This window comes from Pan paniscus, chromosome 2, assembly GCF_029289425.2.
Source record: "Pan paniscus chromosome 2, NHGRI_mPanPan1-v2.0_pri, whole genome shotgun sequence".
Taxonomy (NCBI): Eukaryota; Metazoa; Chordata; class Mammalia; order Primates; family Hominidae; genus Pan; species Pan paniscus.
The window spans coordinates 32,505,297-32,519,308 of NC_085926.1; the positions used below are offsets into that span (position 1 = coordinate 32,505,297).

Genomic DNA, 14,012 nt, shown 5'->3' on the forward strand with positions numbered 1-14,012 from the left:
GGCCAACACAGTGAAACGCCGTCTCTACTAAAAATACAAAAATTAGCCAGGCATGGTGGCAGGTGCCTGTGATCCCAGCTACTCAGGAGGCTGGGGAAGGAGACTCACTTGAACCCTGGAGGCGGAGGCTGCAGTATCGTGCCACTGCACTCCAGCCTGGGCAACAGAACAAGACTCCGTCTCAAAAAAAAAAAAAAAAAAAAAAAAGACATGAAATATTGATACATATTACAACATGTATGACCTTCAAAAACATTTGTTAAATCCATACATTGTATGACTCCATTTACATGAAATGTCCAGATAGACAAATCCACAGAGGAAAGAGAAAAGGTTCAAGGTTTCTTTTGGGGAGATAAAAATGTTCTAAAATCAGATTATGGTGATGGCCTGCCCAACTTAGCAAAGATACCAAAACCACAGAATTAGACACTTTACATGAGTGAACTTCATTATATCTCAACAAAGCTGTTATTTTAAACAAGTGACTTGCTCCCCATAAGCATACCTGACTTTTTGGTGGATGGTGGTAAACCACTGCTTCCACCTCCAGCCCCACCTGCAGGGCTACCACCACTCACACCAGGGCCTCCTGGAGAGCCAGTCTTTTTACTCAACAAACTGTTGAAGAAATTTGCCAGAACACCTTCACTTGTAGCTCCAGCTATAAAAAAATAAAAAAACAAAAAGCTTTAGCCAAAACATAAGATTCTTCCTTAAATTATTATTATAGTAATCACACATAGAAAATGAATAAACTTAAATTTTAAGAGTTTTATATTCCAAATTCAAGTCTAGTTTGATCTTCTGATGCTGAGTAATTTCTCTAATGAGTAAACTTTAAGTGTAAAATAATTATTTAAAAATTAGAATGTTATTTTTAAAAGGCCAAAGGTATTTTAAACAAAAAGATGTTATATACTAATATATATCTCCCTTTTGAAAAGGATTCTTTAAAAATAGAACTGTTGAGAAACTGCCTCAAGTATTAGGAAAAGTTACAGAATCCTATATGAAAACTGGTAGAAGTTCCCAGAGATAAATGGGCAAATGATAGCAATAAACAATTCACAGAAGAGAAACACAAATAGAAGGAAAACACTAGGGGAAAAACTCTTATTAGGTAGTATTTAAAGCATGTTAATTAGGTTGTGGTAAAATTGCAACACTCAATGTTGATGATAAGCAAAGTTGAATAATCATTTGAAAAAATATTATCCAAAGGCATAAAAACATAAACTCTTTGACCTACTAATCCCACTTATGGCAATTATTCCTACAGAAATAACTATTATGCATATAGTTTTTTTTATGTTAATTGCAGATTACTTATTATAGTGTAAATGTGAATTTCTTCAATGATCTACCAGGAAATTGATTAAATATAACAAAACTTTTATCATGGAAATGATGATACATCACAAATACACTGTAAAATGGTTTACAATCTGGTTAACTATGAGATTATATATCCATAGAGACAAAGCCTAAAAGGTATTACACAAGAATGAAAATAGTTATGGCAAAAGGTGGAATTTTAGATAGATTTATTTCTCTTGTAAAATGTATTATCTTGTTATCTTCTAGAAAGAGATGTACCTTTCATGTTTGGATCAATTTTTTTTGACCCAGCAGGAATAGGTGACACGCTGGCAACATTAGATGATACAGATCTATTTGGTGTTCGTGGGGAGCCTCCTGGGACTCTTGGTGAGGCATCCTATGTAAAAATAGGAAAATACAATTATAAAAACCTGAAACTTTCATTTTCACAAAAGTTATTATTGTAAAAAGAAATTACTTTGCAACTATCCCCTGTTCTACTGGTACTTTTACACTGCAAGCCATTGACAAAATTGTTAGCAATCCTGTCCTCATTATTAGAGAATGCCAGACAGAGGCCCATCACATTTTAACATACAAATTTTTCCTCTCATAGAAAATAAAGAACATATTGAGTGATGATGTATGGTTAGAAGCTTGGGAGTCAGACTTGGTTTCCAATCTGGACTTGTATTCTACTAGCTTTATAATCTCAGGCAAGCCACAACGTCCTCCCTAAGGTTCCCATTTCCTCATCTGCAAAATGGGGCTAATAACAGTCCTGCCTCATAAGGCGGTTGTGAGAATTTGTAAAATGACATATAAATGGCTGAGTATTGACACACAACAAACGTTACAAATAGATCTTTACACTTTTAAAATCTCACAAATTACAGAATTCTGAATTCAAGTTTATATCAAAGCACACCCATATGAAATATGTACATAATTAATAAAAAAGAACTAAAATAATATGTACTGCATTTTAATCATTTTGTCAAAATTTGTAATACTGACCACAGGCCTTCCAGCTGCAGTTGGTGGTTGCTTTGCTAAAAGGGACTGAAAAAAAAAAAAAAAAAAAAAAAGAATCCTAGTTTAGACATTCATAGCATATACTGGTGTATTTTTAAAGAAAATACACACAAGAACAGTTTACTCATTAACCATACTAAGTCTGCTTCTGATATAATTTCATACCTGTAGCTTCATAAGAAACACCTGATCATCTTCTGCCATAATTTCCTTCTCATGTACAAACTGAAATGAGCAATGCACAAATGAGCAAATTTAATATATTATGCTAACACAATTAATAATTTATTCTCTAGATTGGACTAATTAAAAAACAGTTCAAGAATTTGAACATTACCTATACTATATTTATATTCACATGCGTGAGCTGCCCTACCCAAGGCCTTCAGCAGAGGTGTCCAGTAACTAGCTACAGTTTTGGAAATATTCTTTATCTGTGCTGTTCAATATGGCAGTCACTAGCCACCAGTGGCTATTGAGCACTTGAAATGTGGCTAGTGTGACTAAGGAACTGATTTTTAATTTTATCTAATTTTACATTTAAAAGGCATACGAGGCAAGTGGCTACCGTATTGAACAGCACAACCCTAGAGTCACAAGCATATTAATCATGCTTATAAAATTTGCTAAACAGCAGTTAGGGTGTTTTAAAAGGGCCAGTAATATCCTAGTTAAGTGAAATGCAACTTCTCCCTTGTTTCTCTGAAATAAAAATATAATGGCTCTTCTATGAGCTGAATAATTAGGAAAAGGAATTGCAAAAGTCTCCTGCTTCTATTCTTGCTGTATAACACATACCCAATCTATTTTCTTCCCAGGAGCCAGTGATTCTTCTAAAAGGTTAAGTCAGATTACATCACTCCTCTGCTCAACCTCTCAATCTCTTTCCATCTAACTCAGAATGAAACCTAAAGTCCTTACTGTAGCCTAATGATAAAGACCCACAGTAACTTAATTCTGCCTCTCATCAACTAGCTTAACCTTCCCCACAGCTCTTTCCTGCCTCTGTCTTCCTCATATATTTCTGCCTCAGGGCATGTACACTTTTAGTTCCCCCTGCCTTCAGCATTCTCCCCCCTTTATCAAAGACCTTCCCCCATCATTCATATACAGCATCCCTCACAGCCCAGTCCCCTTGCTCACTCTCCCTACATCCTGCTTTATTTCTGTAGCACTTATCACTACTTGACAGATGTCTATGTATTGGTGTACTATAGGTATCACTCTCCTTCCCATTTAGCACTTAGAACCTAAACAGGGCCTGAGGTGATGCTCAATAAAAGAATGTGAAATATTTTTGCTATTTTATTTTTATGCGTGCATTTCTTTTAATAGACATCCAAACCAAATACCACACCAACTGATTTTTCATTTGACCTTTTCTTATTACTAATAATAACCCACAAACAGAAGATGGATGCTTTATATTATGAGTGTTTGGATTCTGAAGACTCTTATATGCTAAATAAAAATTATTTTTTCTTGATATATATGTCAAGATTAAAGTCAGTCAGTGAGAACTACTACAAGTTGAGTATCCTTCATCCGAAATGCTTGCGACCAGAAGTGGAAGTGTTTCAGATTGCTGAATATTTGCATTAATACTTATCAGTTCAGCATCCGTAATCTGAAAATCCAAAATGTTTCAATAAGCATTTCCTTTTGAGAGTCATGTTGGAGCTCAAAGTGTTTCAGATTTTTGAGCATTTTGGATTTTCAGATTAGGGATAGTCAATTTATTTATGCAAATACTCATTTTTATAGAGCTTTCAGAAACATCTCTATCTATAGAACATTATACACTGCATGAAGTCAAGATATAGGAAAGCAGTGTATCTTCTGGGATCTGATTGGATAGATTGATATGTTAGAGTCGAGACTAAAACTGGGCCGGGTGCAGTGGCTCACACCTGTAATCCCAGCACTTTGGGAGGCCGAGGTGAGTGGATCATTTGAGGTCAGGAGTTCAAGACCAGCCTGGCCAACATGGTGAAACCCATCTCTACAAAAATACAAAAAAATTAGCTGGGCACGATGGTGGGTGCCTGTAATCCCAGCTACTCGGGAGGCTGAGGTGACAGAATCGCTTGAACCTGGGAGGCAGAGGTTGCAGTGAGCTGAGATCATGCCATTTTACTCCAGGCTCGGTAACACAGTGAGACTCCATCTCAAAAAAAAAAAAAAAAAAAAAAAAAATATATATATATATATATATATTTGAAAGTTCTTGGATAGCTGTGAGCTAATGTGGGTAACTAACTGGAGAGAAGATCCAAGACCTGCCTCAATAGATAGAACCAACAGAATTATTCTAGCAATGTTTTCTTGGCTCTTGGCCAAGCTCTAGGTTGGAAAGTTCACAGCTTCTACCTATTCAAACTCTGTAAGATCCACATATTCACTCATGCCAATCTGATTTCCAAAGCACTATATTAGAATGTGGATTCTGCACTAACAATTGCTAATATAAATATGCCAAGGGCGAAGATTTAATTAGCTGAATAGCTGATTTCTATTTTGCTAAAACAAATCCTTATGTAAACTGTACATTAGAAACACACCAAAATTATACTTAGAAACCCTCCAGATGGAAAAGGACATTTTTGCCTTTCCACATTCAATTTTAAAGTATGGACTTCCCCTCAGGTTAGTCTAAAGTCTAAATATTGAGATTATTTACTAAAATGGTTACCTTTCGAACAGGTGGTTTAGTTATGATGTCTTCAAAATTATCTTCTGCTTTTAATGTTTGAAAATTTTCATGTAATATTCCTATTTTCTTATCATTATCCCACCCTGCTGGACTGGAAAGAAATACATATGATAAATTCTCAAGCATTTATATAGTCATTCTTTCATTCAGTCCAAGATCATGTAAAAGGAATACTTTCATGAAGTCAATTTGAACAATTATGGAAAACGAATTAGCTTTTCATTATGATGTCCACGTTTTACTAATTTCTACTTAAAATGAAAGCCTGGGCAACATGCCAAAACACCATCTCTACAAAAAATAAAAAAGGAAAAAAATTAGCTGGGCATGCATGGTGGCATGCACCTGTAGTCCCAGCTACTTAGGAGGTTGAGACAGGAGAATCGCTTGAGCCTGGGAGGCAGGAGCTGAAGTGAGCCGAGATCGCACCATTGCATTCCAGGATGGGCAACAGGAGTGAGACCCTGTCTCAAAGAAGATTACCAATATTAAAAATGTCATTAGTGTTAACTTGGGGGAAGGGGGCAGTAATTATTACCTCCCAATTTTATACGGTTACCTTTTTTTTTTTTTTTTGAGACAGAGTCTTGCTTTGTTGCCCAGGTTGGAGTACAGTGGCTCAACCATGGCTCACTGCAGCCTCCGTCTCCCAGGCTCAAGTGATCCTCCCACCTCAGCCTCCCAAGTAGCTGAACCACAGGTGTGTACCACATCTGGCTGATTTTTAAATTACTGGTAGAGATGGGGTCTCACGATGTTGCTCAGGCTAGTCTTGGGCTCTTGGGCTCAAATAATCCTTCCACCTCAGTCTCCCAAAGTGCTGGGATTTTAGGCATGAGCCACTGCACCTGGACTATTCAGGTAACTTTCTTTTCTTTTTTTTTTTGAAATGGAGTCTTGATCTGTCACCTAAGCTGGAGTGAAGTGGTGCGATTTCGGTTCACTGCAACTTCTGCCTCCCAGGTTCAAGTAATTCTCGTGCCTCAGCCTCCCAAGTAGCTGGGACTACAGGTGTGCACCACCACACCCGGGCTAATTTTTGTATTTTTCATTAGAGAGGGGGTTTCGCCATGTTGGCCAGGCTTGTCTCGAACTCCTGACATCAGGTGATCTGCTCTTGGCCTCCCAAAGTGCTGGGATTAGAAGCATGAGCCACCGTGCTCAGCCAGGTAACTTTTAAAAGCATGTCTAGATCTCATATTTGGTCATTTATGTATCATAATCAATTAAAGAATAAGCAGATACAATACACTAACATAGGCACCCAGTAGACAGTTTAGCTCAAAAACCTTTGAAAAAGGGCTCAGGCCAGCAGTAAATCTAAAAGGCAATAATAGATAAATCAAGACAGGTTATAAACAAAAAACAATCTAGGAACAGATAGAGTCTCACTTTCTCATCATGGAAGGTCTATTGGTCCCATCTCAAAACTGAAATAATGATTCACCATCAAATAGTAGCAATAATACATGATAAAATTATATATTTAAGAGTACACTTACATAAATACTGCATCCTTTTCCACAACAACAGCAGGAATCTTATAGGGAAATCCATATAGTTTCTGAACGATGTATTTATATACTAAGTCTATATTTTTGTTTTCTTTTACTGAAGTGTAAATAAGTGCTGCACCATCTGAATAATATGGTTAAAGAAAAATTCTGGACAAATGTCATGAGCAAATACCATAAAATTCTGTATTTTCAGCTTAACTTTTATTTCTATGCATTTTAGTTTCAGAAATAACTCCAAAGGTATATTATATGGTAATCAAGAACTTCAAAAGTAAAAAATACTACCTTCATATGGGCTACAATTAATAAAAGAATTTTTACATAATCAATTTAACTTAGGAAGGCAGAAGTCTCATTAAGACAAGAAGTAAAGGTAAATCTAGAAATACTGACACCATGACTACTTCTATATTTAAAGCACATGAAAGGACAATTTTTATGTTTTAACTTTCCTAAACTTCATAGAGGGGATATTATTTATCAACAGCTGTTTTGTTTGCCTTTTCAACAAAAATGGTGTGTTAACAGTGTCTCTTTGTAGTTTTTACAAAACCCAGGAATTAAAGACTTCAGGGATAAGGCTCAGGAGACTCACTGGAGAGAGCAAAAGAAACCCAATGTTGAAGGGTGAGCCAGCAGGTACCAATTAGGAAGCTTTCAGGAATAACCCAAGGCAAAAGCACATTTCATGACAAAACTTGAAATAACACAACCTCACATCAAGATGTATGAAAGCAGAGCCTAACTTTGACCTTTTATCCAAAAGACACAGTGGATGTAAATATTAAGACATCCATGGACAATGTGACCACTGACAGATGATGGATTCAGAGTGGCTATCAGAAATTCTATGACCACCCACATTCTAGCACTGGCCCTTGTTTCTCCAAGGGAGATGGTAACCTAGGCCAAGGGGGAAATGCTGGGAGTACAGTCTAACTTCTTAACTGGGATACTCATATTTTCTGGGACATGACCTGAGGCTTATAAACCTAAAAGCAGTATTGCTAAATACAACTTACTAAACTTACTTTGATACGAAACTTTAACATGGTAGAGACAAACATAATCTTAGGCAAAAGTTTAACTGTATTAACTTTGCATTAATGCTCTTCCCCACAATGAAAACCAAATTATGATAATTTGGAAGATTTCTGTAACTGAAAAACTTACATTGCAATTAAAAATTTAATAAAATAAAGGTGATTTTGAACTGTCACTGTCACTGATAAATACATACCTCATTATCTTGAGATGACTTCTCACATTTTGTATTCTTTTAAAATCAACTGGCTCTAATTGTCTCTATTTTGGTAGAAAGCTTCCTTTCTGATTACATTTCTGTATTTACATTTTTAAGTATAGCATTAAATAAATGATTAAAGAGACTGTTTACTCTCAAATTTTCTAATCCCCAAAGATAACATAAAAAAGAGGCTACAGATACCTACACTACAATTACCCTCACTTTTTATTTTATTTTTGAAGACATTATGGTAGACTAGTACCCTTTAACTCAACCAACTCAGCCATTTGGTGACATGAGAAGAGAAAGGCCCATAAAGAGAAAGAACTGAAGAGAAAAGGGGAAAGGGAAACTATCAGTGTCAAGTGATCTTATTCAGTCTTTCTTTAAGTGGTCCTTAAATTAAACGCCCACTAATGAAAATGATTTATAATTTGTAGACACCATAAACGTGTGTATTACTCATTACTATCTATTCCTAATAATCATTTCATTATGTTTCAGACTCAAAAACTTTGGCTGGGGAATGCAACTGCAAAATATCTGATCCAAGAGGGTTGGTGAGTTTACTCTTCAGTGCATTCAAGGTGTAACTAAGTTTTCAACAGTAAAGTCTCTAAAAAGTACTCACTTTTAACCTTCATTTTCTCCCTATTTTAGCTGTAATTATTACTCACTGGCTCACCTAATCCTTGCAATCTAGATTAACAAGACTTTCTATGATAGATTTTCCAGGAAGGTTTCTAAAGTTTAGATGATTCTCCAGCCTCACTTTGGAATACTCCAATCCAATATGTCTAGATAGGCAGAGCCAGATTTTGAAACCACTGTTAGGCTATATGTGGAGAAGATGACAACACACTAAACAAATTAAAAATGAAAACACAAAAAACACAATACTGACCTTGTCCTACCACCCACCAATAAATACAGTTTTTTAATCAGATATGTTCATAACTACATACAGCTTACTAGACTTTTCCACATACAATTGGTAATTATTTTTCTTAAGCATACTTTAAACACAGCAAATCAAAGTAACATACTTCAATATTTGCTTTTCTATCTCAAAATATCCAAATATAAATACTTTGGGAACTAAAATGAAATTTCCAACCAGAGACAGAAGGAGAAATGTTTACAGAATTTCTCAAGTCCATCAATTTAATTCTTTTAACTTTAAAAAACAAAAACAGGTAAAGTGGTACACTGAATCAATAAATGTATTTAAAAGGATACACTGTAAACAAAACTTCCGAATATGTGACTGAATAAAATCAAAATGTTCATCTCTGTAGTCATGTTCTTTCTCCAATACACTAATGGCATCACACTGTTAAGTTAAAATAATTAAAAATAATACATTTAAAATAATCAAAACTAAATATAGTAATTTAAACAGTTCAATTCTAGATAGGGGAACATCATAAAAGTACCACTCTGATATGGTGAATGAACAGCAGGACACAGAATATCAAGTACCCTATGAACTTTTAGTTGGAGGGACTAATGGATAATTTTATCTTTTTAAAAAGCATTAACTTCAACGTTAATGTTAAATCTGGTCAGAACACCAAAGACAAAGTTTTAGTACCTAAGGGAAGGAAGAATAACAAGCCTAGCTTGTTCTAAGAAATCATCCTTGCTAACTCAACTACTTATAACCTGGAACAAAGTTTTAAAAAATCTAACATCTATTTTAGTTTTATAAAACACTTCTGCATATCCAGGGAGTCTCTACTTCTCACCATTTCTTCTTTGTTCCTGTGTTTATCTGATAATTCTCAAGTGACCTTAATTTCTTTTCTGGTGCTTTTATTCACTCTTATTACAATCTCACTAATAACAAAATAAGGAAACTACAACTGATTTTTGAAATGTCACCTGTACAATCAATGAGACAATTCTGAATTCTGCTTGCTACAGAAAAATGCTAAGAAAAATACAAAGAAGGCATGTTCAAACATCACAACATCCAAATAATTTCACCAAAACCCTTCTGAATTGCAGGTGTAAAATATAAAAATAAACATTTAATAATGGTCATTACACCTAATATTAGTTTGGGGTTAAATCTGCTATGTAATTTTTTTGTTACATATATATAATTTATATATATAAAAAATTTATATATATAAAAATTTATATATATAATTTATATATATATAATTTATATATATATATAAAATAGCAAAAAAAAAAAAAAAACCTAACAGGGTGCAGTGGTATGTGCCTGTACTACTTTGGAAGGTGAGGCGGGAGGATTGAGCCTAGGAGTTCAAGACTACCTGGGCAACATAGCAAAACTCTCCACAAAAACGAAAATAAAAACATATATACCGCACAGAACAGAGTCTCATTATATAATTATGAGGAGCATTTCATTGCCCATTTTATCAAATACTGACAGTGATTTCAAATGATTAAAAATAATTATTATACTTTGACTTATTGACACTTTTGGAAAGGCATGGTGGTTTAGTATTAAATAAAAATATTTTAAGGCCAGGCGCAGTGGCTCACGCCTGTAATCCCAGCACTTTGGGAGGTCGAGGTGGGCAGATCACGAGGTCAGGAGATCGAGACCATCCTGGCTAACACGGTGAAACCCCGTCTCTACTAAAAATACAAAAAAATTAGCCGGCCATGGTGGCGGGCGCCTGTGGTCCCAGCTACTCGGGAGGCTGAGGCAGAAGAATGGCGTGCACCTAGGAGGCGGAGCTTGCTGTGAGCCAAGATTGCGCCACCGCACTCTAGCCTGGGTGACAGAGCAAGGCTCCATATCAAAAAAAAAAAAAAAATTTTTTTTAACTGAAATCAGAGGATCTGGACTTAAGACAAGAAACTTAGAGAGACTAAGTTTCTAAGACTAAGAGAAATCTCCATTTCCGGAGTCTTTAAACTGATGGCGTTGAACCACCATACTTCTCTCCCTTTGGAAACACACATTTCTCCATACCCCTATACATTTTAAAAGTTCATAAACTGAAATACATCTGATAGTGTCTTAGATTTTATGAAATACAGTAGATGATCTATTCTGGTTTGAAAATGTTATGACTCTATGACTCATTTGATACTGATTCCAGACCCTTTAAGCTTAACATTTTTCTTTTGGAAAATAAGACTGCTTTTCATAAGGCAAGTAGTGCTGACGGAACCAATGGAACCAACTTCCAATAAACAAACAGCTCTTCACCAACCAAAACAAAATAAAAAACAAAGCACACAGAAGGATTTCAGTGTGAGATTTTAAGATAGTGTTTTACAGAAAAGGTGTATGTAACAATTAACTATACCAAAACCACCATTTGAAAGCAGATGGCAGACTTTAACTTAATTATTTTAAGTGCCGTCACTCCATTCCTTTGTTATGGATAATTTTTGTAGCAAAGTAAAACCTAAGCTAGGTTTTAGATTTTTTAATCAATTTTACTCCAACAATGAATAAATTCTATACCCTCCTTTAATTTTACATGTGCACATTTTACATAATAAAAGGCATTAATTTCAGGTCTCAAAAGGACTTATGTTCTGTCATTTTCTTAACTATTCCATGACTTACGAACAGTAAAAACACACACTTAGGACCAAGTGGGGAGAACATGAAATTGATCTATTATTATTATTATTATTATTATTATTATTATTATTATTATTATTTTGAGATGGAGTCTCTGTCGCCCAGGCTGGAGTGCAGTGGCGCAATCTCAGCTCACTGCAAGCTCTGCCTCCCGGGTTCACGCCATTCTCCTGCCTCAGCCTCCCGAGTAGCTGGGACTACAGGCGCCCGCCACCATGCCTGGCTAATTTTTTGTATTTTTAGTAGAGATGGGGTTTCACCATGTTAGCCAGGATGGTCTCGATCTCCTGATCTCATGATCCGCCCACCTCGACCTCCCAAAATGCTGGGATTACAGGCGTGAGCCACCACGCCCAGCTGATCTATTAATTATTTTTATTTATGTATTTATTTATTTATTTAATTTTGAGACAGAGTCTCACTCTGTAGCCCAGGTTGGGGTGCAGTGGCGCGATCTCGGCTCACTGCAAGCTCCACCTCCCGAGTACATGCCATTCTCCCGCTTCAGCCTCCTGAGTAGCTGGGACTAAAGGCACCCGCCACCACGCCTGGCTAATTTTTTTGTATTTTTTTTTTGGTAGAGGAGGGGTTTCACCGTTTTAGCCAGGATGGTCTCGATCTCCTGACCTCGTGATCCACCTGCCTCAGCCTCCCAAAGTGCTGGGATTACAGGTGTGAGCCACCACGCCTAGCCTTCTATTAATTATTTTTAAAGGAAACTTAATTTTATTACAAAATATATACAGTGAAATAACCAATAATATAATTTTGATAATAGTGGTCCTATCAGAACCTCTTTAAAAAACAGAAACCCTTGATGACTGCATGTCAACTTTATATAATGAGTGCTGCTACATGTTTAAAAGTCTACTTTAAGTATATAATCCTCTGATATTAGAGAATATATAAAAATTTAATGTTGAGGCTGGGTGCAGTGGCTCACACCTGCAATCCCAGCACTTTGGGAGGCCAAGGCGGGTGGGTCACCTGAGGTCAAGAGTTTGAGACCAGGCTGGCCAACATGGTGAAAGCCCGTCTCTACTAAAAATACAAAAAATTAGGTGGGAGTGGTGGTGGGTGCCTGTAATCCCAGCTACTAGGGAGGCTGAGGCAGGAGAATTGCTTTAACCCGGGAAGCGGAGGTTGCAGTGAGCCGAGATTGTTCCATTGTACTCCAGCCTGGGCAACAAGAGCAAAACTCCGTCTCAAAAAAAAAAAAAAAATTAATGTTGAAAAATAATTTTATAAAAACCAATAAACTATCATTTTACCTGTAATTATTTCTACTAAACTGATCATACAACGAAGTTCAATTGGAATTATGAAAATGAAATTCAATCACAAGTATTTGAAATAACATTTTCTTTCAAAGAAACTATAATTAAGACCACAAAAGCAACATGTTAATATCATTAAATACTTTAAACTATTATTTGTTTGTTAACAAAAAAATCATCTAGGAGAACTAATGTGTTAACTCCAAAAAACCTGGAAAACAAAACAGTTGTTCATCCTCAGTGAATATCAGTTGCAGAATCCCTAGGAAGCAAACTAACCTTTGTGCAAACTACTAGTACTGGAATGCCCAAGTTATGTGTAAGTGTATCCGCACCCAGAGGTAAAACTACACTGTCATCTTTGTCTTCTTGTGACGCAGTATTTCTTCTCTGGGGAGAAGCCGGGAAGTCTTCTCCTGGCTCTACATATTCTTGGAAGTCTCTAATCACTGAAAATCAAAGTAAACACAATTTAGAAATTGCTTTATTTCAGCAGGTAACTTTTCTTGCCATAATCTAAAGATAAAATTTACTCGAATTTATACTTAGTCTTGTGTAAGAGAAGAAACAAAAAGGGTTTGAGAAACCTATTTCAAAGAGAATATACAAACACTGGACCCACATTAATAATTAGGAGACAGAATACTACTACTGCATGGGATGGCTCTACAAAGTAGGGTTCTATCTAGACCTGGCTCAATTTATGCAAAATATTTTGGTCAAGTCACAATTAGTTTTGTCTCTCTACCTTCTCTAATTCACAAAGGGCACTGTATGGATAAAAGAAAAATAAATGTGGGAGAAAAAAATCCCATAACTTAAAAGATAGTCTAGATGATTTTCTAATACTAACTTCTTTCACTAAACCCTTTACTCAGGTCTCTCCTTTTTTACCTAGGCTCAATCTTGGGCCATGCTCATTCTGTAACTCTGGTACAACTTAATGAAATATTACCAGTGCTGATCAGTTTTTAGGAGTTATTTGCAAGGTTGTCAAAACTGTCACTAAAAAATATAAAGTAAATGTGAATGTATCAAGAGACTTGAAAATGTATGTTTAGACTCCGTAATTACTCCCCTAGGAATTCTCAAGGGCACAATCAGTGATGCACATACATGGGGATTTCCACGTAACTCTTTTCTTCATGTATAAAAGCAAAACAAATTTGGAAACAAACTGTCTATAGCATAGGATTAAAATAGTATATGAGAAAAAATTATACACAACCATAAGATGTCAAGTTTTCAAAGAATATTTAATGTTGTAGGAAATAGTAACATTAAAAGATACATAAATAAAAGAAGGCCAACGTATGAT

At 35.7% G+C, this 14,012-nt stretch overlaps 1 protein-coding gene across 1 annotated transcript in view; it reads right to left on the reverse strand.

The window, feature by feature from the left end:
* DYNC1LI1 (dynein cytoplasmic 1 light intermediate chain 1) overlaps positions 1 to 14,012 on the reverse strand; it is a 46,355-nt gene that overhangs the window by 1,956 nt on the left and 30,387 nt on the right. The window contains exons 5-12 of the mRNA XM_003826134.6: positions 12,974 to 13,143; positions 9,074 to 9,167; positions 6,574 to 6,709; positions 5,051 to 5,162; positions 2,524 to 2,583; positions 2,341 to 2,385; positions 1,600 to 1,720; positions 509 to 664 (exon numbers count right to left, since the gene is read on the reverse strand). Of these exons, the coding sequence (XP_003826182.2) occupies positions 509 to 664; positions 1,600 to 1,720; positions 2,341 to 2,385; positions 2,524 to 2,583; positions 5,051 to 5,162; positions 6,574 to 6,709; positions 9,074 to 9,167; positions 12,974 to 13,143 (894 nt within the window). The remainder of the gene's footprint in view (positions 1 to 508; positions 665 to 1,599; positions 1,721 to 2,340; positions 2,386 to 2,523; positions 2,584 to 5,050; positions 5,163 to 6,573; positions 6,710 to 9,073; positions 9,168 to 12,973; positions 13,144 to 14,012) is intronic.